This window comes from Pseudorca crassidens, chromosome 3, assembly GCF_039906515.1.
Source record: "Pseudorca crassidens isolate mPseCra1 chromosome 3, mPseCra1.hap1, whole genome shotgun sequence".
Classification (NCBI taxonomy): domain Eukaryota; kingdom Metazoa; phylum Chordata; class Mammalia; order Artiodactyla; family Delphinidae; genus Pseudorca; species Pseudorca crassidens.
The window spans coordinates 136,373,794-136,401,426 of NC_090298.1; the positions used below are offsets into that span (position 1 = coordinate 136,373,794).

Below are 27,633 nucleotides of genomic sequence, written 5' to 3' on the forward strand. Positions count from 1 at the left end.
TTTCTTGTTAAGGTCATAGGTATCTTATCTCTTTCGTTATTATAATTGGAGTCTTGTCTTCCATTATGTAACTTCTAACTGGAATATAGACTGGTTTTGTCATGTTTTATCTAATGACTTTACCGAATTTTCTTACTATTTGTGGTAGTTTCATAGTTTTCTCTTGGGTGTTCCAGATATGCTCTCTTTTTATAATAGGAGGTAGTTTTAAAGGCTCTTTTCCATTTCCCTGGTTGATCCTCTTGTGCCGCTGTGGTGGCCAATCTTCCAATACGGTGTTAATTAAGCAGCAGGGGATAGAGGAGCAACATTTCTGTGACCCTAACTTCAGCAGAAAGGCACTCAATGTTTCCTCACTAAGGAAAGTGTTAACATTTAGGCTGAGGTATATATATCTTATTATCCATTGATTCCTTTTTTAAAAGTTGGAAATGGGTTTTGAATTTGTTAAGCACCTTGTCATTAATTTTATTCTCCTTAGAAAAGCAATTAGTATGGTGAATTATATCTATCGGTTTTCTAATACTTAATCATCTTTGCATTACTGGAATAAATCCTACATGATTATAATGTACTATTTAAAAAATAATGTTGAATTGTTTGTTAATCTTTCATCAGGATTTTTTTTTAATTGACAAGTTGGATTGTCTTAATTGTTTTCTGTGTGATCAGTTTTTGTCTTCACAACATTCTGCTCCCTTGTCTGTGTCTGGAACAGCATGGACAGCACTGGGACAATCCTGTGGTTGAAGGTCTGATATGATTCCCAAGGAGGCCATCTCAGCTAAGGACTTTTACTAGGATGGAGAATTTTTTCTTAAATTTCCCCATTTCTTCTATGGAAACTGGTCTCTAGTCTTCTGTCTCTACTGTGGTTAGTTTTGGTAAATTAGTTATTTCCTAAAAAGTGATACTTTTCATTTTGAATTTATTTATATAGAGGTGTACAGTATCTCTCATGATTTCTTAAATTTTCTGCGCTTAATTGTCGTTTCTTGTTTTGTGTATTTTTGGTCTTACATTATATCTCTTTTTGTGTGTGGCTGCATTGGGTCTTCATTGAGGTGCGCGGGCTTCTCACTGCAGTGGCTTCTCTTGTTGTGGAGCACGGGCTCTAGGTGCGCGGGCCTCAGTAGTTGTGGCTCGCAGACTCTAGAGTGCAGGCTCAGTAGTTGTGGCACACGGGCTTAGTTGCTCTGCGGCATGTGGGATCTTCCCGGACCAGGGATCGAACCCGTGTCCCCTGCATTGGCAGGCGTATTCTTAACAACTGCACCACCAGGGAAGTCCCCTCACATTATATCTTGATTATATTCGTGATTTATTTTCCTACTTCTTGATTTTTTTTCAAAATCTATATTTCTAAAATGCTAGTTTTAGTGTTTTCTGATGTTTGGCTATTTATTTCTGCTTTTATCTTTTTTAGTTTCGTGTGCCGACTCTCAGCTCATGTTTTCCATTTTCCAAATTAGATGTTTGAATATTTAAAACTCTTTGATATTGATAGGTCTAAGTTTTTAAGATGACGACCTTCCCTTTGCCCTGGCTTTGGTCACACCCTGGATTCTATATCCAGACACCAGGGTTTGTATGGCTATCCTTTCCAGAGATGCTGCAGTTTGGTTTATCCTTCTCCTCTCACCCTTCTGCCTGTCATTGTGATAAGGCAGGGTGATGAACATACTCTGTGTGCATGAGGGAGCCTGCACTCTGGATAGAAAGATGAACATAAGACTTCTGGGACACTTGCTTTGTAAATATTTAATATCTTACCAAATCTCAGGTGCCCAGAGCACTCAACCAATGTGCTCTGCTCTCCCATGTACCCCTGCCCTTCTGTGATGAGACCAGCCTCTGCCTTCCTGGGTGTGGCCCTGGTCAGCCTCCTCTTGGACCTTGCATGTGGGCCTGGCTGATTGCCCACACCTTGCTCAGGTGTGTGAAGACTTCGGCTGGAGCTGGGTAGGAACAGAGGCATGCAGCCATGAAGAAGCTGGATGAGGGCTGTGGTCCTTACAACATTGACAGGACAGCCAGTGAAGTCACAAGGACATTGATGGCAGCCCCCAGAGTGGAGGAGAGGGTAGGGAGTGGCTGAAGAGGTAAGGGTGTGTTTTCTATGTGATAACGAATCCATTCTGAGAAAAAGGAGACTCGGGCATAAACTGCAGGATACATAGGGTATGTACAACCACGCCCCCAGCTCACTACTCCAATTTGCATCCAGGTGCTGTTGAATTCACAGACAAGTGGGCCCCCAGAGTCACCCTGGAAAAAAGAGGAGTTTCTTGTGAACTGGGAGTTTGGGGCCTCCTGCATGAGGGTGGCCCAGTGCCAACACTGTGGGATGGGGCCAGGATCCTGCCACTCATGCAGCCCCACCTTGTCAGTGAAGAGGCCCTGCTGCAGGCAAGCAGTGTTCACTGCATTGTCCTGCAAGTAGAGGGTGGGTGCTATGGAGTGACAGTCAGCAGGCATGGCCCCTGGGCAGACGTGGAGCCCTGGGCTGCTCTGGCCAGCACTGGGGTCCACAGGGCCTGACTGAGGCCTGTGTTCCATTTGCACATAAGCTACCCTGTGGCTTCCCACTCAACCCATGGCTGCATGGAGATGTACTTCTGATCCCCACAGGAGCCAGGTGGTCTGGGACCACCTACCCAACTGGCAGAAGTGCCCCGGGCTTAAAGCAGATGGAAGATCTGAAATCCCTGGGCTTAGCCTCCCGCCCCCACAGTGGGTTGTACCTCACAAGCAGTCTTCATGTTCCTGAGGTCCCCGGCACACAGCATGTCCGGCAGAATGTAGGACGTGTGTCCATAGAGCATCTGGCATAGGGGCAATGGGACCAGAGGCAGCTGCACCTCCTGCAGCTTGTCTGAAGTGTCTCCTGTCAGAAAGGAGTGCAGGCCCAGTGAATGGTCTTCTCACACCTGTTCCACAGGGCACACCAAGCCCCAAGGCCTAGTGGGCTCACACTGGAGTTCCTTCTCTTACTCCCACCCTCCACATGGCTCCTTTCTCTGCAATGGGGACTCAGGCTTTGGTCAATAAAGTTTAAACATATGTCACATGACACTTCCTAAGAGAGATGTAAGAGCCAGGACTTGGTTCAGCCCATTACATTCCCATTGCCGTGGCTCAAGTGCAAACAGCTCCATCAGCTGAGCCCCTGGGTGAGAGTGAGCACATGACACAGTGCGTGCAAGAAAGTAGCCTCCAATTTTTGTGGGTTGTCACTCCATGTGTCCTTGTCTATGCCAATGGATATAGTAATTGCTCCCAGAAAACTTGCACTTTCCTGACCAATGTGCAAGTGGGCCTGCTCTACCTGGAGAGGAGCTGTTCTCACAGGTTAAAGACTCAAACGATTGGGTATCAAGTGGGGGCATGTATTTGGGGATGGCATAGCCTGCGGTAGGTGCGGAATCAGTTTTAGAGCTAACGAATGTGTACCTCGAAGGAAGAAAATGGGAAGCAGAATATCAGCAGTGTTTGCGGTTGCTGCTGTGTTGGCAAGTTAATATCAGGAGAGGAGCCATGGAAGAATTAGATGATTGCAAATAGGAATGCAGAGCAATAGAAGGAGTCAAAAAACTCAGGGTGGGGGATGCTGGAGAAGGAACACAGTGAAATGCAGTTAGGAAATACTTTTAAATACTAAGCCAGCTAAAAATCTACCTGAGGCCTTTCATTGTGCCCACAGTGGGGTGACTGGGAGTGAACTTCCCTCTACCAGAAGCTAGCAGTAAACATGTCTACCCAGCAGGCAATTATTTCCCATTGGACCTGAGTCAGGGCAGGGCTGTGGCCCCTGAGCAAAGAGAACAGATGAGGCAAGGTCTACAAGGGCCCCATCATCCTGCCTGGGGCACACTCCAGGCTGTGGCATGAGGAGGAGCACAGGCAGTTGGAATCCGCAAAGGCAGATGCCAGAAGGAGGGTGCTCCAGAGAGAAGGACCCTAGAGGGAACACAGGGGGCCTCAGTGCCCCAAGTCTGCCGTTGGACCCCGAGCCATGTGTGCAGAATGTACAATTCCACAGGAAGGGCAGAATGGCCAGGTTAGACTTCACAGTTCCCAGAGTCAAGAGTGGAGAGTCTTGTGGAGCAACCAAGACATTGAGTGAAAACAGTGTAGATGCAGGGTAAAATATCCCTTACACAGATGCCAAGGCCCACATGGAACCAGGTGGACAGAGGGCCAGAATGATGAGCTCTGCACAATTATTAGCACAGCACAAAGGAAGAGGTGTATCACAGAAGTGGAAGGGAGAAGTCAGCTAGCTGTAATTTCAATGAGTTCTTCAATTGTGGGCTAGTGTGCCAGTTCAGAATGATGAGAAATCAGACAAGAGGAGGATTGCACTCACTGGTAGGTCTTTCCCTTAGGTCTCCACTAGCAGCTCATGAAATATACTCAGGGCACGGCAGGGGTCCACAGAGAGGGCACCTCAGTGCAGGTGTTCAGAAAATGACCACTACCACTGGGGACCTGTAAGAACACAGCTTGCTTCCCTACTCACATGTGGAGCAGAAGCCTTCTACTGGTTGTGTGTGGGGGGCCACCACATACTCCTGCCCTCAGGACCTGGTACAGGTGGACTATTCTGGAGGAAGAGTAGAAACAAGCCCTACATCCCTGGAAAATCTGAGGTGCCAAGAGCCCACATCAGTAATACGAGAGGTCTGCTAACATGAGGGCAGGGTCTAGATTCTCTCAGAACCATCACAGATACAAAGCAGAGCTTAGCTGCCCCAAAGGTAGAGTAGTGGTGCACAGAGGTCCATTTCCAAATCTAAGACCTACAGCTCTGCCTGAGGCTGAGGCTGGGTCAGGGGATCAAGTTTCTCCTTCTCAATAGCAGCCTAGTAATGAATACCAAGAACAGCAATTTTCTTCTGGAGGGCAGGCAAAATGTGCTGTGGATGTACAGAGTGAGGTGAAGTGAAGGGTGAAGCAGGAACAGAGAAACGCCCCAGGTCTCACACAGAGCACAACATTGCAGCAGCCCACCATGGAGGGACCTGAGGCCTCTGGTGCTCTGAAGTCAGTAAGAGCAACAACAGAAGCCACAACCCAGCTCAAGTTCTCACTAGCCTGAATCAGCCCTGTCCCACCCTACTAATGCTTTGGCAGAAGAAGAGGAATGCCTATTTTGGGATACAGAGACTTTAGTCTTAAATATTCTTCTATAATGTCTAACATTCAACCAAAAATTAAAAGATACACATATATACACACACACATGCACAGACACAAAGGTATGGGGAAGGCAGGAATAAAACACTGGACCCACTGTCAAGATATAAAACATTGAATACAGTCAGGCCCAGAGATGACCAAAATGTTGAAAGTATATTTAAGGAACATTAAAATAACTATGATTAATATGTTGAAGAAATTATTAAGAAGTAAACAACAAGCATGAAAAGAATGAAGAATTTAAGCAGAGATATGGAAACTACAAAAAAAAAAGGACCAATTGGAAATGCCAGAAATACACATTATCAGAGATTAAAAAATTACTTCATTGGGTGTATCAGCAGACTGGACACAAATGAGGAAAAAATCAATTAATGTGAAGATAGGTTAATAGCTATTACCCATGCTGAAACACAAAAGGAAAAGAGTGGGGAATAAAGCAAAACAGAGCACTTATGAGCTGTGGGACAATAGCAGCATAACATATGTGGAATTATTCCCAGAAGAAGAGAGTACAGGGGATAAGAAATATGTGGAAATATAATGGCCAAGAAATTTCCAAAATTAAAGACTATAATAACCAGAGATTCAAGAAGTTCAGAGAGCCCCAGGCCAGAATAAAACAAGCAAACACATACACTTAGAAACATCATAGTCAATGGAATTCCCTGGTGGTCCAGTGGTTGGGACTCTGCCCTTCCACTGCAGGGGGCATGGATTCAATCCTTGGTTAGGGAAATAGGATCCTGCAGGCCGCATGGCAGAAAGAAAGAAAAGAAAGAAAGAAAGAAAGGAAGGAAGGAAGGAAGGAAGGAAAAGAAAGAAAGAAAGAAAGAAAGAAAGAAAGAAAGAAAGAAAGAAAGAAAGAAAGAAAGAAAGAAAGAAAGAAAGAGAAAGAAAGAATCATAGTCAAATGGCTGAGAAAAAAAGTCAAGGAAAAGCCTGAAGACAGGGAGGGTGGGGAAATATTTCATACAGAATATCACGAATAAGAGTTACAAGTTTATCATCAAAAACTATGCAAACCAGAATAAAATGAAGCAGCCTCTTGCAAAGCAAATTAAAACCAGAAAACCATCTACCCAGAATTCTGTATCTAGAATTATCTTTCAAAACTGAAGGTAAAATAAAGACTTCTTCAGACAAAGAGATCTGTAACTCTTATTCATTGCTGACAGTGTAAAATTGTACATACATTTTGGGAAATCCTTTGTAGTTTCTCAGAACTGCATAAATAAGTAAACACATTGTCATGTATGCGCCCAAGAGCAATGAAAGCACATATGTAGAGAGAGTTGTAAGAGAATGTTCATAAGAGTTTTATTCACAATAGCCCCAAACTGAAGCAACCCAAATGTCAGTCAACAGAAGAATAGACAAATGAATTTTGGTATTTATGTGATTAAATATTCCTCAACAATAATCAAAAAGGAACTAATGATACATGCAAAACATGAATAAATCTTACAGAGTATATTGAGCAAAAGAGTACTGTAACTCCATTTATATAAAGTCCAAAAATATAAAACTCATTAATGGGGACAGAAATGAGAACAATACTTACCTTAGAAGAAAGAGTTTGGCTGCAAAGCAGTAAGAAAACTTTTTGAGATGATGAAAATGTTAAATGTATTGATTTGAGAGTTTCACGAATGTTTATAAGAAAAAGAAACAATCCTAAAAGCTAAGAAAAAAGACCAGAGAAGCTCACTGAAGAACATTCAAAGAAGAGGTGAGTGAGTGGGAAACAGTGTGGTCTTGTGAGCTGAGTGTCAGAGAGTTCTTTTTGTTGGTAATTTTCAGAGGTTTGCTGGTGTGGAATAGGAGAAGAGGGAAATAAAGAAGAAATATGTATTGTATTGAAGTCAGAACGCATGTAATGTTATCTAAGCGACCTAAATAAAGATGGGGCTACTTTCTAGTTATTTTTGGTTTGTTGGCCTTGACTGAGAAACTGCAAAACTGCATTAGGTGGCCCTAGGGTTACTTGGACCACTTTTTTTTTATTGCAGTACACGGGCCTCTCACTGTTGTGGCCTCTCCCGTTGTGGAGCACAGGCTCTGGATGCGCAGTCCCAGCGGCCATGGCTCATGGGCCCAGCCTCCCCACAGCATGTGGGATCTTCCCGGACCGGGGCATGAACCTGTGACCCCTGCATCGGCAGGCAGACTCTCAACCACTGCGCCACCAGGGAAGCCCTTGGACCACTTTTGATTTGTGCATCCTAGAGCATGTTCTTGCATTCTAGATGGTTCTCTCACTGAGTTCTGCTGAGGGAAGGCCATAATGCTGTGGTTGTATCTTGAATGAAGGGTAAGTCAGGCCCAGGGTCTCATACAGGATGAGAAGATATATAAAGGCAGCTTCCAGCTAGAAGAGAATGGAACCTGCCATTCTTTTATTTAGGTCCAACCTTCCCAATCTGTGGCATTAGTTCCTGAGGGGTAGTGGATTCTATGCCCCGGAATCCATGTATATACCATGATTGTCTGTGAGAGATTTGTGGAGAGGATCCTGGGAGATGGCCAAGCAGGAAACACGGAATCTGTCTCCCACCAGGACAACTGCACTGGCAGAATTTGTCTGATGTAAGTATTTTGGAGCTCTAGAATCTGTTGAAGGCTTGGAGGGTAAATTGCAGTCAACTTTAGTCAATTTCAGCTCTTAGCACAGTAACAGCTACAAACCCCCACCCCTGGGACAGGCGGCTGTACACATATTCCTGGAGAGCTTGCACACAGCATGTGAGAGCCAAGGTGAGCAAAGAAGACCCTGTCCTCTGTATATTGGGGATCTGTGCTTTGATTGCTGTTCTGATCACAGAGGTACACACAAAGAGGGAGGCAGCCATTGTTGTTGCATCTCTCCCAATTGTCACAAGCACCTACTGCTCCAGATGAAGTGACTTCTAGGGAATTTATGGGGCCATGGCCCTTTTCTCCCTTCATTTTTCTGTTTTTGGGATCCAGACATTAAAGATTAGGACATTCAAAAGCAACTGAATATATGGGGAAAATTAGAAAGTAACCATGCATGCCCAGGTAAAGGTTCAGAAAAAACATAAGATCTCAACCTCAGACTGGTCCTCTGCACAGAGACAGCCTACAACAATCACTAACACACACAAATTTTTTTAAACCCAGCAAACCCTGGGTAAGGGGGAGGATCTGATTTCCATAGCTACCACATTGTTAGATTAAAATGTCCAGTGTTTGACAAAAAAAACCACAAGACATACAGAGAAACAGGAAATGGCTCAATCAAAGGAAAAATATAATTAACAGAATCTGTCCCTAAGAAAGACATAAAGGCAGATATATTAGATAAACTTTAAAACATGGTCTTAAAAATGCTCAAAGAACTAAAAGATGTGGAGAAAGTCAAGAAAATAATGTGTGAGCAAAGTGGAACTATCAACCAAGATAGAAAATCTAAAAACAAAACAAAAAGGAGGGGCTTCCCTGGTGGCACAGTGGTTGAGAGTCCGCCTGACAATGCAGGGGACATGGGTTCGTGCCCTGGTCCGGGAGGATCCCACATGCCACGGAGCAGCTGGGCCCATGAGCCATGGCTGCTGAGCCTGCACGTCCGGAGCCTGTGCTCCACAACGGGAGAAGCCACAACAGTGAGAGGCCCGCGTGCCGCAAACAACAACAACAACAAAACAAAACAAAAAGGAACTCCAAAGCTGAAAAGTACAATGACTGAAATGAAAACTTCACTAGATGGATTCAAAGGCAGCTCTGAGCAGGCAGAAGAAAGAAGCGGTGAACTTGAAGATAGGACAATAGAAATTATTGAGGTTGAGGAAGAGAAATAAAAAAGATGGAAGAAGGGCTTCCCTGGTGGCGCAGTGGTTGAGAGTCCGCCTGCCAATGCAGGGGACACGGGTTTGTGCCCCGGTATGGGAAGATCCCACATGCCGCGGAGCGGCTGGGCCTGTGAGCCATGGCTGCTGGGCCTACGTGTCTGGAGCCTGTGCTCCATGGCAGGAGAGGCCACAACAGTGAGAGGCCCGCGTACCACAAAAAAAAAGATGGAAGAAAAGCAAACAGAGCCTAAGGGACCTGTGGGACACCATCAAGAAGGCAACATACACATTATGGGTGTCCCAGGAGAAGAGAGAGATAAAGGGGCAGAAAGAGTATTTAAGAAATAATAGCTGAAAATTTTGCAAATTTAATGAAAGACATAAATATAAAAATCCAAGGGGCTCAACAAACTCCAGGAAAGATGAATTCAAAAGGATCCACACTGAAACACACTATAATCAAACTTTCAAAAGCCAAAGCCCAAGAGCGAATTCTGAAAGCAGTAAAAGAGAAGAGAATCATCACATACAAGGGATCCTCAATAAGATTATCAGTATATTTCTCATCAGAAACTTTGGAGACCAGAAGACAATGGACAGATATAGTTAAAGTGATAAAAGAGAAAAACTGTCAAACCAAGAATTTTAATCTGGCAAAAGTGTCTCTCCAAAGTGGGGAGGAACCAAGCTATTCTTAGAAATTCCTAGATAAACAAATGTAGAGTGGGTTTGTGACCACTAGACTTGCCATGCGAGAAATGCTCAGGGGAGTACTGCAGGTAAAAAAAAAAAAAGGACACTAGACAGTAACTTAAAGGCATATGAAAAAATGAAGATCTCGATAAAAATAAATACATTGTTAGTGATAAGAGCCAATATCATTTGTTTTTGTTTGTTTCTTGCGGTATGTGGGCCTCTCACTGTTGTGGCCTCTCCCGTTGTGGAGCACAGGCTCCGGACGCGCAGGCTCAGTGGCCGTGGCTCACGGGCCCAGCTGCTCCACGGCATGTGGGATCTTCCCGGACCAGGGCATGAACCCGTGTCCCCTGCATCGGCAGGCAGACTCTCAACCACTGCACCACCAGGGAAGCCCCAAGAGCCAATATTATTGTAGCAATGTTTTGTAACTGCACTTTTTGTTTTCTACATGATTTAAAAGACCAATGCATTTAAAAGAATTGTTAGTTTATGTTTGGGAGCACAAAATGTATAAGATGTAATTTTGTGACATCAACAACCAGACTGGCTGTGGATGGAACTCTAAAGGAGCAGAGTTTTTGTATGTTATTGAAGTTAAGCTGTTGTAAATTCCAATTAGAATGTTAAAGGTAATCCCCAAGATAATCACAAAGAAAATAGCTATAAAATATACACAAAAGGAAAGAAATTTAAACATTTTACTACAAAAAGTCAACTAAATACAAAAAAATAGTCATGCAGGAAATTAGAAACAAAAAAGCTATGGGGCATATAGAAAACTAGTATCACAAAGACAGAAGTAAGTCCCTCCTTATCAATAATTACTTTAAATCTAAATAGACTTAAACTCTCCAATCAAAAGGCAGAGATTTTCAGAATGGATTAAAAACACGTGACCTAACTATATGATGACTACAAGAGTCACTTGAGATCCAAAGGCACAAACAAGTTGAAAGTGAAAAAATGGAAAAAGATATTTCATGCAAATAGTAACCAAAAAAGAGCAGGAGTGGTTATTCTAATATCAGCAAAAAAAAAATAGATTTTTAAATCAAAAAAGTTTATAAGAGACAAAGAAGGACATTACATATTAATAAAAGACTCTAAACAGCAAGAAGATATAACAATTATAAATATTTACATCAAAATATATGAAACAAAAACTGACAGAATTCAAGGGAGAAATAGAAAGTTCTACAATAATATTTGCAGACTTCTATACCTCTCCCACAATAATGGATAGGACAATCAGACATAAGATAAACAAGGAAACAGAGGACTTAACACAATAAACCAACTAGATAAAATAGACATATACAAAACATTCCACCCAACAACAGCATAAACATTTTCCTCAAGTACACGTGGGACATTTTCCAGGAGAGACCATATTTTAGGCCACAAATTAAATCTCAATAGATTTAAAAATATTGATAGGATGAAAATTTCATGACATTGGACTTGGCCGTGATTTCTTGGATACAACACCAAAGGCACATGTAACAGAAGAAAAAATAGACAAACTGGACTTCATGAAGATTTTAAAATTTTGTACACGAAAGACACTATCCACAGTTGCCTTTTTAAGGCAACGTATGGTCTAGGAATAAATATTTGCAAATCATATATCTTATAAGGTATTAGCATCCAAAATATATAGAAAACTCCTAAAACTCAACAACAAAAAAACCCAAACAACCCGATTCCAAAATGGGCAAAGAATTCAAATAGACATTTCTCCGAAGAAGACATATGAATGGCCAATCAACACATGAAAAGATGCTCAACATGCACATCAAAACTGCAATGAGATACCACTCCACACCCATAAGGATGGCTACCATCAAAACACAGAAAACAACAAGGGTTGGCAAGGATGTGGAGAAATTGGAACACTTGTGCACTCTTGGTGGGAATATAAAACGGTACAGCTACTATGAGAAACAGAATGGAGGTTGCTCAAAAAATTAAAAATATAATTACCATTTGACCCAGTACTTCTATTTCTGGGTATATACCTAAAGAATTGAAAGCAGGGGCTAAAATAGCTATTTGTACATCCATTTTCATACCACCATTATTCACAATAGCTAAAACATGGAAGCAACCCAAGTGTCCACTGACTAATGAATGGATTACCAAAATGTGGTGTATGCACACTATGGAATATTATTCAGCCTTCAAAAGGAATGAAATTTTGCAGGCCTAAATAGACATTTCTCCAAAGAAAACATACAGATGGCCAACAGGCACATGAAAAGATGCTCAACATTGCTAATCATTAGAGAAATGCAAATCAAAACTACTGGTGTATCACCTCACACCAGTCAGAATGGCCATTATTAAAAAGACTACAAATAATAAATGCTAAAAAGGTGTGGAGAAAAAGGAACACTCCTATACTGTTGGTGGCTTCAGCCACTATGAGGAACAGTATGGAGGTTCCTTAAAAAACTAAAAATACAGTTACCGTATGATCCTGCAATCCCACTCCTGGGCATATCACCCAGAGTAATTCAAAAAGATACACGCACCCCAATGTTCATAGCAGCACTATTTACAATAGCCAAGACATGGAAGCAACCTAAATGTCCATTGACACATGAATAGATAAAGAAGATGTGGTATATATACACAGTAGAATATTAGTCATCCATAAAAAGAATGAAATAATGCCATTTGCAGCAACATGGATGGATCTAGAGATTATCATATTAAGTGAAGTAAGTCAGACAAAGACAAATATCATATGATATCACTTATATGTGGAATCTATAAAAATGATACAAATGAACTTATTTATAAAACAGAAATAGACTCACAGACATGGAAAACAAACTTATGATTACCAAAGAGGATAGTGGGGGTGGGGGGAGACAAACTGAGATATATATACTACTATATATAAAATAGATAAACAAGGACCTACTGTATAGCACAGGGAACTATATTCAATATCTTATAATAACCTGTAATGGAAAAAATATCTGAAAAAGAATATATATATATATAGAGAGAGAGAGTTTAATGGGTATACAGTTTCAGATTTACAAGATGAAAAGAATCCTGGGGATGGATGGTGGTGATGGATACACACCAATGTGAATGTATTTAACACCACTGAACTGAACACTTAAAAACAGTTAAGGTGGTAAATTTTATATTTTGTGTATTTTAACACAGTAAAAAAAAAAAAAGATTTGTGCTAAGAAGTTCCCTCAAATGAGAAGACCCAAGAGGGTCAGGATCATAAAGCAGATACAAGTTACACTGTACTAATTTCCCTATTTGAGAGATGTTTACATAGGTATGCATTATATTATTACAAACAAACATAAAGAGGATCACGTATGAACCAATGAATAATGTTTTTTGAACCATGAATTAGGATGACTCCCATCCTCTGCCCCTGATGGCCAAAGAAAGCAAGATAGACAGATACCAGACATATGAAATGACACTGGATGTCTGATAAGGGAGAGAGGACTGGGATGAACTTGGGAAAGGTCTCCTAGAATGAGAATATCGTGGAGAATTCATATGATCTGGGCCTACAGAGATCGTGGGTGTGCATCCCCCCGTTCCCCTGCAGAGGTTGGGGTGCAGAGATTTGTAAGATAAACCTGGGGGACGAGAAATATTGCTAGGAGATGAGTGGTCCTGGTTTCAGAGTAAACTGAATTTGAGCGTTGGGTCAATCATTTCCTGAATGAGGTTAAAAATGAGACTATTGAAAAGTATGTTGGAAGATTACTGAAGGTTTAAAGCAACAATAATGTCAATATAGTGTGCAGAAGAAAAATATAGAACAATAGCATAAGGAATTGAAGGGGGAAATGGAGTTATACTATGTTAAGTGTTTATCTGTTAAGCAGTAAACTATAAACTGAGGGGAGATGAATTTCATTAATTAATCCAATTCTCCATACTTTCCTACATATATGCCCTTTGCCATATGTCTTTGCAGTCACTCCCATTGAGAGGTGTAATGTATTTTCTCAGTCCTTAGGTCTGAATTTTGCCACATGACATGCTTTGTCAATGGGATTTGAGCAGAAGTGTTGCAAGCAAAGGCTTCAAAAAGTGTTTTGTTTCTCCCATAATTCAAAAAGAGTCATGTACCACAACATTCATTGCAGCACTATTTACAATAGTCAGGACATGGAAGCAACCTAAGTGTCCATCGACAGATGAATGGATAAAGAAGATGTGGCACATATATACAATGGAATATTACTCAGCCATAAAAAGAAATGAAATTGAGTTATTTGTAGTGAGGTGGATGGACCTAGAGTCTGTCATACAGAGTGAAGTAAGTCAGAAAGAGAAAAACAAATACTGTATGCTAACACATATATATGGAATCTAAAAAAAAAAAAAAGATTCTGAAGAACCTAGGGGCAGGACAGGAATAAAGATGCAGATGTAGAGAATGGACTTGAGGACACTGGGAAGGGGAAGGGGAAGCTGGGGCGAAGTGAGAGAGTAGCATTGACATATATACACTACCAAATGTAAAATAGATAGCTAGTGGGAAGCAGCCGCATAGCACAGGGAGATCAGCTCGGTGCTTTGTGACCACCTAGACAGGTGAGGTAAGGAGGATGGGAGGGAGATGCAAGAGGGAGGGGATATGGGGATATATGTGTACATATAGCTGATTCACTTTGCTATACAGCAGAAACTAACACGACATTCTACAGCAATTATACTCCAAAAAGATGTTTTAAAAAAGGTGTTGTGTTTCTCCACCACTGCCTGTGTACATTTTCTGGGCAGCCTGCTGGACAGTGAAAGATGCATGAATCAGAGTCTAGCACTCCAGCTCAGTCTGTCACAGGCCAGCCCATAGAGAGACAACCATTAAATACACAGGCAAGCTCAGCCATAACCAGCAGGACCACACAGCTCAAGACCTGTTCATGTAAAAGTGTTGCCAGTCTGGGCTAAAAGGTAGTGTGATGTTCGAAATGTCGAAAAGGCTCTGGGCCCCAGGAGAGGCTGGGAAATTTGCTCAATGTGGTATTTTTCAAGGCCCTTTTAAGAAGTAGCTAAGGAGCAGGATATCTCAGAGAACAGTGCCAAGAGCCATGGAAAACAATGAGTCATTCAAAATCTTAGCAGGTTTATTGTAGAAATTGGGGAACTAATTCTAAAATTCATATGGAAACGCAAAGGACCCAGAATGCTCATGATAATCTTGAAGAAGAGAAACAACTGTGGAGGATGTGTTAAGACCAGACTCATCATAAAGTTATGGTAAACACAGCACTGTTGTACTGGAGAGATCCATGTGGCAGAATAGTAAGCCTGGAAGTAGACCCACACACATACGGTCACAAGATGTTTGACAAAGGTGCCAATACAGATCAGCGGGAAAAGGCGATATTCTTTACAAATGGTTCTAGAGCAAGTGAATATCAATATAGAAAAAAGTGAACCTTGTTTTTTTTCCTCACATCACATGCAAAAAATTAATTTTAGATGGATCTTATAACTAAAGGTAAAAATTAAACTCATAATGCTTCTAGGATAAATGGAGAAATTATCTTCATGAGCTTACAATAAGCAAATCTTCATAAGCAGGACACAAAAGACCCTACATATGAAAGAAAAAAAGCAAGCCATAGTCTAGCAGAGAATATGTACATACCTATCAAAGTACGTGTATCTAGAATACATAAAAAATTCTACAAATCATAAAACCTCAAGAGGCTATCACGACACAATGATCGGCATAGCTAAAGTGAAAAAGACTGATACTATCAAGTGTTGGCAATGATGTGGAGCAACTAGCACTCTCATACATTGGTGATGGGAATATAAAAAGTCACAACCAGTTTATAAAGCTGTTTGGCAGTTTCTAATAGAGTTAAAATTACCCCACCCTATAGCCAACACATTCTATATTACCAAGTATATCCCCAAGATAAGCAAGTACGTTTGTTCACAAAAGGACTTATACAATAATATTTGTTGTAGATTTTTTCATATGACCTAAAAACTGGGGACAACTCAGATGTCTATCTAAAGGAACATGGATAAAAGAAATTTTGCCAAGTTGATACAATGGAAGATTAAATGACAGAAAAACAAGACGACTACTGATATGAACAACAATGTGGATGAATCTCACAAATAGCAGGATGAAGGAAAGAGAAAAAAGAATACATGCTGTGTGATTTCTTAAACATGAGGTTTAAGACAAAGCATATCTGGGCTTCCCTGGTGGCACAGTGGTTGAGAGTCCGCCTGCCAATGCAGGGGACACGGGTTCATGCCCCAGTCCGGGAGGATCCCCCATGCCGCACAGCGGCTGGGCCCGTGGGCCATGGCCGCTGAGCCTGCGCGTCTGGAGCCTGTGCTCCGCAACGGGAGAGGCCACAACAGTGAGAGGCCCACGTACCGGAAAAAAAAAAAAAAAAAAAGACAAAGCATATCTAAGATTCCACTGCCAAATCCAAGGTCATGAAGATTTACTCCTATGTTTTCTTCTAAGAGGTTTTTTTGTTGTTGTTTTTTTTCGGTACACGGACCTCTCACTGCTGTGGCCTCTCCCGTTGCAGAGCACAGGCTCCGGATGCGCAGGCTCAGCGGCCATGGCTCACGGGCCCAGCCACTCCATGGCATGTGGGATCTTCCCGGACCAGGGCACGAACCTGTGTCCCCTGCATTGGCAGGTGGACTCTCAACCACTGCGCCACCAGGGAAGCCCCTAAGAGTTTTATATTAACTCTTAATTTTAGGTTGTTGACCCATTTAAAATTTTGTGTATGGTGTGAGATGGGGGTCCAACTTCATTCTTCTGAATGTGGATATTCAGTTGTCCCACCATCATTTGTTGAACAAACTACTCTTTCCCCATTTAATGGAGTGGCACCCTTGTCAAAAGTCAATTGGTTATAGATGTATGCATTTATTTCTGGGCTTTCAATACTATTCCACTGATCTATATATCTATTCTTATGCCAGTACCACATTGTTTTGATTATTGTAGCTTTGTAGAAAATTTTGAAATCAGGAAGTGTGAGTCTTTCAACTTTGATCTTTTTCAAGACTGTTTTGGCTATGCAGGTTCCCTTCCAATTCCGTAGGATTTTGAGGATCAGTTTTTCCATTTCTGCACAATGTTGGAATTTTGATAGAGACTGCACTGAGTATCTAGATCACTTTGGGGAGTGCTGACATCTTAACAGTATTAAGTTTTCCAATTCAGGAATGTGACTTGTCTTTACATTTATTTAGATCTTGTAAAATTTCTTTTAGCAATGTTTTGTAGCTTTCAGTATACCAGTCTTTCACTTCCTTGGATAAATTTATTTATAGGTAATTTTCCTTTTGGATGATATAGAATTGTTTTCTTAATTTCCTTTTTCAATTGTTCATTAATGTGTATAGAAACTGATTTTGTGTGTGTGTGTTGATCTTGTGCCCTGCAAATCTGTTGAATTTGTTTATTGTCTGTCATCTACGAAGAGAGATAGTTTTACTTCTTCATTTCCTATTTGGATGCCTTTCATTTCTTTTTATTGCCTAATGTATCTGTCTAGAGTCTGGTACAACATAGAACACTAGTGGTGAAAATTAGCATCCTGTCTTGTTCCTGATATTAGGGGTAAGTTCTCAGTCTTTCTTCACTGAATATAATGTTAGCTGTGAGTTTTTCATAAATGCCTTTAATCATCTTGAAGAAGTATCTTCCTATCCCTAGTTTTATGACTGTTTCTTTAAATTATGAAAGGATGTTGGATCCTGTCAAATACTTTTTATCCATCATTTGAGATTATCATATGGTTTTTTTCCACTTTTTAATGTGGTATATTACATTGATCAATTATTGTGTGTTGAACCTCCTTTGTATTCCAGGAATAAATCCTACTTTGTTGTAGTGTATAATCTTTCTAATATACTGTTGGATTCAGTTTGCTGGTATTGGTTGATGATTTTTGCATATATATTCACGAGGGATAGTGGTCTGTGATTTTCTTTTCTTGTGGCATCTTTGTCTGGCTTTGGTGTCTGCGTAATGTTAGCCCCATAGAATGAGCTCCTCTCCTATTTTTTGGAGAATCTGAAAATAATTGGTGTTAATTTTTCTTAAAATGTTTGGTAGTATTCACCAGTGAAGTCATCTGGTCCTGGACGTTTCTTTGTTGAGAGGTTTTTGAATACTGATTAAATCTTTTTACTTGTTATAAATCTATCCAGAAATTTTATTTTTTCTTGATTCAGTTTTGATAATTTGACTGTTATAGTAATTTTCCCATTTCATGTAAATTATCTAATTTTTTGACATAGAATTCATTGTAGTATTATCTTATAATCCTTTTTATTTCTGTAAGGTCAGTCGTGATGTTCCCTGTTTCATTTCTGATTTTAGCTATTTGTACTTTATCTTTTTTTTTTGTGGTCAGTCTAGCTAAAGTTTTGTTAATTTTGTCAATCTATTCAAATAACTAACTTTTATTTCATTCACTCTAATTTTTTCTATTCTCTATTTCATTTTTTTCTGCTCTAATCTTCATTATTTCCTTCCTCTTGCTAGCTTTGGGTTTAGCTTGTTCTTTTTACAGTTCCTTAAGTCATAAAATGAAGCTATTTATTTGAGGTCTGACTTCTTGTATAGCTATAAATTTCCCTCTGAGCACTGATTTCACTGCATTCTATAAGTTTTGGTAATGTGTTTTTGTTTTTATTCATCTCAAAATATTTTCTAATTTAATACGTGATTTCTCCTTTAATCCTTGTTTGTTTAAGAGTTGTAACATATTCTTTGGAAATAAGGAAAGTAAACCTAATTGAAAGAAGTATAATGCTAGGAATAAAGAAATTAGATTAACATGTGCATAAAGCCAGATAAGCATGTGCTGTATAAAACAGCAATAAAAGAGAATAATCTTGATTGTATAAAAAAGATGGAATGAAAATACTGGAAAACAGTAACATACAAAATGGAAGTAACATATGAAATAATAAAACATATATGTTCATATATATAAATATATGAAACAGGGTATTTTTTCCTTTGGATAACATGTATAACTGAACATACACGAGTATATATGTTCATAACTCATGTATGTTCAGGTGTGCATGTTAAAAAGTTAAGAAGAGCTACAAGAAGATTAAAAATTGGAAATTTTTTTTTTTTTTTTTTTGTGGTACGTGGGCCTCTCACTATTGTGGCCTCTCCTGTTGTGGAGCACAGGCTCTGGACGCGCAGGCTCAGCGGCCATGGCTCACGGGCCCAGCCACTCCGCGGCATGTGGGATCTTCCCGGACCGGGGCACGAACCCATGTCCCCTGCATCAGCAGGCGGACTCTCAACCACTGTGCCACCAGGGAAGCCCAAAAATTGGAAATTTAACTTGCAGAACAGTAGACAGTAAAAAAGTAATGTAGAAAATCAGGGACTTCACTGGTGGCGCAGTGGTTAAGAATCCACCTGCCAATGAAGGGGACACGGGTTTGAGCCCTGGTCCGGGAAGATCCCACATGCCACGGGGCAACTAAGCCCATGTGCCACAACTACTGAACCTCCATTTTAGAGCCTGCAAGCCACAACTACTGAGCCTGTGTGCCACAACTACTGAAGCCCACATGCCTAGAGTCCATGCTCCACAACAAAAGAAGCCACTGTAATGAGAAGCCCGTGCACCACAACGAAGAGTAGCCCCCACTCTCAGCAGCTAGAGAAAGCCTACATGCAGAAACAGACCCAACACACCCCAAAATAAAATTAATTAATTAATTAAAAAAAAGGAAATCAGTCTATTGGAAAGGGAGAATGACAGGGAAAATATTTAAAAGAAAGCAGCAAACAGACAGTACAAAATAATAATTTAGAAATAAGTCTACACATGAGATTTCTGGCTAGGATGGAGTAAAGAGGTCAGCAAACCCTTTCTCCAATAAACAAGTATAAAACTGAACAAAATTATTTTTAAAAATTTCAGGGCTCCATAGGTCAAACAAAAGCAAAGGAAACTTGAGAGGTGCTTATTCATGAACAACTGGTAGAACTTTGGGTAACAATGGCAAAAGTCTGACCTAGTTGTCTGGGGCTTCACCACTCTTGACACTCCTCTATCTCTGCTCTGTCACTGTGGTAGTTTTACCTTGGTAGGGCTGGCTGAGAAAGCAGTTTTTCTGCCAGAGGGAGAGAACTTGACTTGGAGGGGACAGCTGAAAAAAACAACACTTTGTACTGTCATTTAAAGTATTTAGGTTTGTAGGAAATGAGCAAGGAAGACCTAAAGCAGTATTGGTCGGAGACTGTCATTCTGGGTGGGGTGAACAGTGTCTCTGATGGAAATTTATGGGGACTCTGGAAATAAGAGAGCAATAGAAAGGCTAGATAAATCTCCACTGATCCCTGGGATGACTGTGTAACTATATGTATAAACATGGAGGCACAAGTGGGCTCAGTGAAAAAAGCTGAGGCAGACTCAAGAGTCACACAGACTCTAAATGTGTTCACCAGCCTCCACACAAAACCCACTGTCAAAGGTGGAAGACTTAGAAGTTTGAGATGCCCAAATCATTGGCTAACCAATGAGATATTAAGACACAGTGGTGACACTTAGGAAGACAGAATAAAAATAATAAATAGAAGAATTAAGAATAAAAAAATGAGCACAGACCTCAGCAACTACAAACTACAAGAGAGATTCTGCAAACTAAGTCCAGGCAAATTACTCAAAACAAAGCAAAAGAAATCAAAACCTTCAGGGAAAATCAGAATCCAAAGTTCTTACAATGTTTTATGTATGTCCAATTTTCAACAATAAAAATTCTATGCAAAAAATAGGAAAGTATGACCCATATTCAGGAAAAAACAAGTCAATATAAAGAAGCTCTGTGTGGCCTCAGGTGTTGATTTTAGTTGATAAATATTTCAAAACAGTTGTTATAAGTATGTTTAAAGAATTTTTTTAACTACATTAAAAAAGTTAAATGAAAATATCATGATAATGAGTCAACACATAGGGAATCTTAGCAGAAATACAAAAACTATAAAAAAAGAATAAAATGAAAATTCTAAAGTTGAAAAGTTCAGTAACCAATATTAATAATTCAGTAGGTTGGATCAACAGAAGATATGAGATAGCAGAAAAAATAATCAGTGAAATTGAAGCTAGATGAGTAGAAGTTATCTAATTTAAAACACAGAGCATAGACTTCCCTGGTGGTGCAGTGGTTAAGAATTTGCCTGCAAATGCAGGGGAAATGGGTTTAAGCCCTGGTCTGTGAAGATCCCACATGCTGTGGAGCAACTAAGCCCATGTGTCACAACTACTGAGCCTGCACTCTAGAGCCCACGAGCCACGACTACTGAAGCCCATGTGCCCAGAGCCTGTGCTCCACAACAAAGACAAGCCACTGCAATGAGAAGCCCACACACTGCAATGAAGAGTAGCCCCTGCTCACCGCAACTAGAGAAAGCCCAAGAGCAGCAATGAAGACCCAATGCAGCCAAAAATAAATTAATTCATTTAAAAAAAAGAATAGAGCAAAAAAAAGTGAAGAAAAGTGAACAGACCCTAGAGACCTGTGGATGCCATGAAGCACATCAACACACATGTAACAAGACTGCCAGAAAGAGGGGAAAGGAGAGAGGTGAGAAGAGGAGAGGAAAGAGAGAGAAAGGGAGGGGGGGAGGGAGAGAGAGAAGTGCAAAAAAAATTGAAGAAAATGTGGCCCAAAACATCCTGAATTTGATGAAAAAGAATCTTCATATCTGAGAATCTCACTGAACCTCAGGAAAGATAAACACAGAGATACACATCTAGACACAATATGATTAAACTCCTGAAAACCAAAGACAAAAGACAATCCTGAGATCAATAAGAGAAAAGCAACCAATTACATGGTGATAAACAGTATGGTTAATAGCTGACTTCTCACCAGAAACAATGAAAGCCAGAGGCAGTAGAACAACAGGCTCAAAAGTGTTGAAAGAAAAAACCCTTCAAGAAAGAATTCTGTATCCAACAGAACTATCCTTCAGACATGAAGGTGAAATCAAAATATTCCAAGATAAATGATGTATAAATATATGTATCTATTATAGATCTTCTTTGTGGTTAACATGTGGTTAGCATTATATAATGCTTCTATATATACACATGATTATTTTACATTGCTGATCTTTTATTTTCAAATGCATTTTAACAACACTGCATTTTTACTCCCCTTTCTTCAAGATTACTGTTTTTGACATCATATTTTACTTCTTTTTGTTTTGTGTATTACTTAACTACTTATTGTGGATATAAATGGTTTTGTTACTTTCATCTTTTAACCTTCTTACTAGCTTTGTATGTGGTTGATTTACTATCTTTACTGTATATTTGCCTTTACTGATGAGCTTCTTCCTTTCATAATTTTCATGTTCTAGTTGTGGCTCTTTTTCACTTAGAGAAGTCCCTTTAACTTTTCTTGTAAAGCTGGTTTGGTGGTGCTGAACTCTTTTAAGTTTTCTTGTCTGTAAAACTTTGGATCTCTCCATCAAATCTGAATGAAAGCCTTGCCAGGTAGATTATTCTTAGTTGTATGTTTTTCCCTTTCACTCTTTAAATACACCATGCCATTCCCTTCTAGCCTACAGAGTTACTGCTGAAAAGTCAGCTGATAGCCTTATGGGAGTTCCCTGTATGTAACTTGTTGTTTTTCCCTTGCTGCTTTTAATATTCTCTCTTTATCTTTATTTTTTGCCATTTTAATTACAAGGTGTCTTGGTGTGGTTGATCCTGTTTGGGACTCTGTGCTTCCTGGACCTGATGTCTGTTTCCTTTCCCCAGTTAGGAAAGTTTTCAGCTATTATGTCTTCACATATGTTCTCTGCCTCTTTCTCTCTCTCTTCTCATTCTGGGACTCCTATCATGCAATTGTTAGTATGCTTGATGTTGTCCCAGAGGTCTCTTAAACCATCCTCATTTCTCTCTATTTTTTCTTTTTTCTGTTCTGTTCAGCTTCATTGATTTCCACTACTCTGTCTTCCAGCTTGCAGATCCGTTCCTCTGCATCATCTAATCTATTGTTGATTCCTTCTAGTGTATTTTTCATTTCAGTCATTGTATTCTTCATCTCTATTTGGTTCTTCTTTATATTTTCAAATTCTTTGTTAAAACATCTAACTGCTCGCTCTGTTCATCCATTCTTCTCCTGAGTTCTTTGGTCATCTTTATGATCACTACCTTGAACTCTATCAGGTAGATTGCCTATCTCCACTTTACTTAGTTCTTCTTCTGGGGTTTCATCTTGTTCCTTTATTTGGAACATGTTCCCCTGTCACCTCATTTTGACTAATTTGCTGTGTTAATATCTATGTATCTGGTATGTTGACTGCATTTTCCCACCTTGGATAAATAGCCTTTTGTAGGAGACATTCTATGCATCCCAGCAGTGTAATCCCCTCTGGTCACCAGAGCTATATGCTCTAGTGATGCCCCATATGTGGGCTGCGTGGGTCCTCCTACTGTGGCAAGCTGAGTTCTGAGGACTGTCTGGTAGGCATGGCTGACCCCCAGTCAGATTGGTTGCCAGGCCCTGCTTTGTGCGGAGGCTGCCAATTGATTGTTGGTGCCAGGTCATGAGGTGGCTGCCTGAGTAACACTGTGGGGTCCTGGTGCTAGTGCTGGCTCACTCGTGGAAAGAGTCAAGGTTCTGGTGTGGGTGATTGTGGGGTCAAGATTCTTGGACCTAGTGTTGGCCTACTGGTGAGTGGGGCTGGATCCCAGGGTGGTTGGCTGAGGAGTCCAAGATATCTCAGAGCTGGTGTTGGTCTGCTGGTGAGTTGGCTGCTTTCTACAAGATAGGGTGAAAGGCTGTGCTGTTTCTGGGGTGAAAGGCTGTGGTGTTTCTGGGGCTGGTATACGCCTGGTGGTGTGTGGGGCCAGTGGCCAGGAGATCTGGACCTGGTGTCTGCCCACTGGTGGGCAGATGCCAGGTCCTGGGGTTTCTCGTTGCAGATCCTAGGGGCCCCAAATCTTGTGTATTGCTCTGCTGGTGGGCAGTGCTCAGGCCCAGCTTGTCTCAGGGCTGGTGCCAGCTTGATGGAAGGTGAGCTGGATCCTGCCATAGTAGGCTGTGTGCCTGCAGTTGTCCTGGGCCTGTTGTCCACCCACCGGTGGGTGAGGCTGGTCCTGAGGCCAGAGCCAGCTCACTGATGAGTAGGGACAAGCCCCAGGGGTTTCTGGGGCTTGTGCCTCCCCACTGGTGGATGGAGCTGTGTCCTGGTGTCTCTGGCTGCAGGGCCTTGTGTGCCCTGGGTCTACTGCCTGCACAGTGACATGTGGGGTCAGGTCCTGAGCCATCTGGTAGACAGGGCCATGTCCAGTGGTGGCTGTTGTCTCAGGAAGTCTTAAGGTAACCTGTCTATTGGTGGATGGGCCTGTATCCAGCCCAGCTAGTTGCTAGAGTTGAGGAGTCCCAGTACTGGTGACTATAGGCTGGTGGGCAAGGACAGGGCTGAGTTCTGAGGCTAATAAGCTAGATGGAGGATTCCAAAATAATGCTTGTCAACACAAATGTCCATGTGGTAGAAAGAGCTCCCCAAAATAGCGCCACCAGTGTCTGTGTCCCCAGGGTGAACTCCAGTTGCCTCCTGCCTCTCTGGGAGACCCTCCAAGATCAGTAGGTGGGTCTGACCTACGCCCCTTTCAAATCACTGCTTCTGCTCTGGGTCCTGGAGCATGTAAGATTTTGCATGTGCCTTTTAAGAGTCTTTATTTCTCACAGCTTTCTGGGTCTCCCCAAATTAAGCCCTGTTGGCCTCCAAAACCAAATATTCCTGGTGCATGACCCCAGGACTGGGGAGCCCAATGTGGGGCTCAGACCCTTTACTCCTTGGGGAGAAGCTCCATATTTGTAATCATTCTCCTGTTTATGGGTCAGCCACCCAAGGGTATAGGTCTTGACTATACTATGACTTTGCCCCTCCTATCCATCTCTTTGTGGTTCCTTCTTTATATCTTTAGTTGTAGAAAACCTTTTCTGGTGGATTCCAGTCTTTCTCATCAATAGTTTTTGTATCAGTAGTTGTAATTTTGGTGCTCCAGTGAGAAGAGGTGAGCTCAGGGTCTTCCTATTCCACCATCTTGGCTATATCTCCCTAACTCTGGTCTCTGTCTTTTGATTTGCGAGTTTAACCCATTTACATTTAAAGTAATTACTGACAAGGAGGAACTTGCTTCTGTCATTTTGCTACTTATTTTCTACATGACCTATAGCTTTTTTCCCCCCTCATTTTCTTGTATTCCTGTCTTCTTTGCATTTAGTTGATTTTTTGTAGTGAAATGTTTAAATTCCTTCTTAATTTCCTTTTGTGGTTACCATGGGGACTACATTTAACATTTAAAGTTTTAACATTCTAATCTGAATTTATATCCACTTAACTGCAATAATGTTTTTTTACTTAAGTAAACCAGATATGAAACTTTCTTAAACTGGTGTAAGATATCAATCTGAAATCTCCAAACCAAGCCACAGACTTAATAGTAAACCATTAGAAGCATTTCCATTAAAATAAAAAACAAGAAAAGTAGACCTAGCAACATTTCTACTAGAGGTTCTAACCATTGCAATAAGAAAAATAAATAAAAGATAAAATATAGGAAAGGAAGTGATGAAACAATATTTATTTTAAGAAAATATGATATTAAAAAATCTAGAACAATTAAATAATCAACTGATAAAATATTATAAATGAGTACTATATGGTGGCTGGAAACAAGATCAATGCACAGAAATCAACAGCTGTGTCTGATTAGCAAATGCAATTAAAAATAATCTTTTAAATAACCATAAAAATTCTAAATTATGCAGATTTAAACCTAGAAAGAAAGTGCAAGGCTTTTATGGATAATTAGAATAAATAAAATGTTTTTTCATAGGTTAAAAAAAGATTATCTCTAAATTGAATTTAAAATCGTAAGAAAAACTATGTTTGGAAATTTGTGTTCTCAGTATACTAAATATTCATTCCACACTCAAAGTAGATGTAACTACTTCTCTGTAAACAACAAAGCCAGCCAGGAGTAAAACAAAATTCTACATTGACAGAGAAACAGATAGCGATTGATGGATAGGGATTCCAGTCCTCAGATACTTGCAACCCCTTAATGGACAGAACATGTTCTCTCCTGTAATGTCATAGAGCCATCATCCCTTCCACAAGCTCCAATAATGGGATCGACCCTGCACTTTGTTTTCTTACCTTGTTGGGAGATGGATCCCCATCCTGTAGCCCAGCAAGAAAGGTTCGAAAGAGTCACATCTGGGGGTGCAATACAGATGGGAAGCACAGAGTCGGAAAACACAATGCGAGTTTTCAGCTGCACCAGAGCGATGTCGCCTCCAACAGGATGGTACATTTCATATGTGGGGTGTATGATCACCTTATTCACCTCAAACCATTGGGTGTGATTGCCTGCAACCCTGAGGTCCACAAGGCCCACATACATATCAAATGCTTCAATGACCTTGTTCCTGTAGGGACAGAGGACAAAGGCATAGTGGTTTGAGCACTTTGAACCTGGGAAGAGGAGCTTCCATGAGATCACAGACTCAGGGAGTCCTGGAGCATGGCAGCCTGGGTATCCAAGCTCTCAGCCAGGATGTGGAAAGCAAGCCCTTCCAGCACATTAGGGACCTGACTGTCTGGCAGAATTGCTCCCAACAAAATCCTGACCTGAGCCCATGGAGGATTCAGGGACCCACCAAGACCTGCTGGACAGCCCAGGATGGTGAGCTTGTCAGATGTACAATGAGCTGCCAATGAAGATAACTCTTTCATCACCTCTCATCCTGTGATTTGTCCTCTCTTCTCTCCTCTCATCTAAGATGTGGCTCCTCTCCTCACCTCTCATCCTATTATGTGGTTCCACACCTTTCTGGAAGAGCTGATGTCCCTAAAGGAGCCCTCAGCCCTGTGCAAGAAACTGTAGTGGATGGAGCTGTGTGCTGGGTCCCACTCTCTCCCCTGCCTCCAAGAAGTCCCAGTCCTATGTGACCCACGTGGTTGGTCGTGCAGCCCTAGACCTCCATGGGAATGGTATCCAGCACTGCCCACTCACCTGCCAAAGCAGTGGGCGGCTGACAGGATCCAGTATTCATCAATGATGGACCCACCACAGATGTGGAAGCCTGCATAGTGCACACTGACCTGCCACGGCCACTTTTTCTCAAGGGTATCCACGCCTCCCATGATCCTCCCCTGCCTACGACGCTGGCCACAAGCTGAGGAAAGAAGGACCGAGTATGCGAGTAGCAGTGGCACCAGGGCAGGGCTGGCCACAGGCAAAGCCGAGGAGGGTGAGTGGGAGGAGGGAAAAGGGGGAGGGCCGCGGAAGACTGGGTCTCCACCCTTGGGGGGAGGAAGGCCGGGATTCACCGCAGGGACCACCGCCAACCCGGGCTTGGAGGGGTCCTACCCACATCACGGCTAAAGGCGACCCCTTCACTGGCAGGGTGCCTGTGGGCCGTGGCTGCAGCCTGGGTGTGAGGCAGGAGAAAGAGGAGCAGAAGGAGGCTCGGGGTCCTGGACTCTCCAGGCCCAGTGCGAGGGCCGGTCAGGTCGGCGGCCATGACGTGGGAGTGCCTCATGGATGCGAGGGCTAGAGCACGCAACCTGTGACGTCACAAACATGCGACAGTGCCCAGGCACACGATGGCATTAAAGCGTGACAGCATAAACACCGGCTCTGTCACTCCTCAGCTGGGAGCCAGATCTCAATGGTCCTCCCCTCCATCACCCCCCAACCCTGCTATGGCTGGCTCGCTGTGGTCTCATTCCCTAGAGGGTAGTCAGTAGACTCTGGGTGGTCTTGCTCCCCGGATGGTGGTGGTCATTGGTTTCTCTCCCCACTCTTGGCTGATGCAATGGAAAGAATTTCGTCCTGTGTCTCCCAACATCCAG

General features: G+C 41.6%; 1 protein-coding gene across 1 annotated transcript; it reads right to left on the minus strand.

Annotated features, from left to right (window-relative positions):
• Nucleotides 1–1,815: 1,815 nt before the first annotated feature.
• Nucleotides 1,816–27,320, minus strand: PRSS38 (serine protease 38). Its single transcript, XM_067730242.1, has 5 exons — nt 27,149–27,320; nt 26,792–26,954; nt 25,933–26,204; nt 2,745–2,887; nt 1,816–2,268 (listed from the first exon to the last, which is right to left on the minus strand). The coding sequence occupies exons 1-5, from the start codon at nt 27,318–27,320 to the stop codon at nt 2,014–2,016; spliced, it is 1,005 nt and encodes a 334-aa protein (XP_067586343.1). The 3' UTR covers nt 1,816–2,013.
• Between the last annotated feature and the right edge of the window lie 313 nt (nt 27,321–27,633).

Coding starts and splice junctions, on each gene's coding strand:
- PRSS38 (XM_067730242.1), bottom strand. CDS start 27,320: ATGAGGCACTCCCACGTCATGGCCGCCGACCTGACCGGCCCTCGCACT. Junction 2,888..25,932: donor GGGATCCATCTCCCAACAAG/GTAAGAAAACAA, acceptor CCTTTCTGACAG/GAGACACTTCAGACAAGCTG. Junction 2,269..2,744: donor ACATGAAGACTGCTTGTGAG/GTACAACCCACT, acceptor TCTTTTTTCCAG/GGTGACTCTGGGGGCCCACT.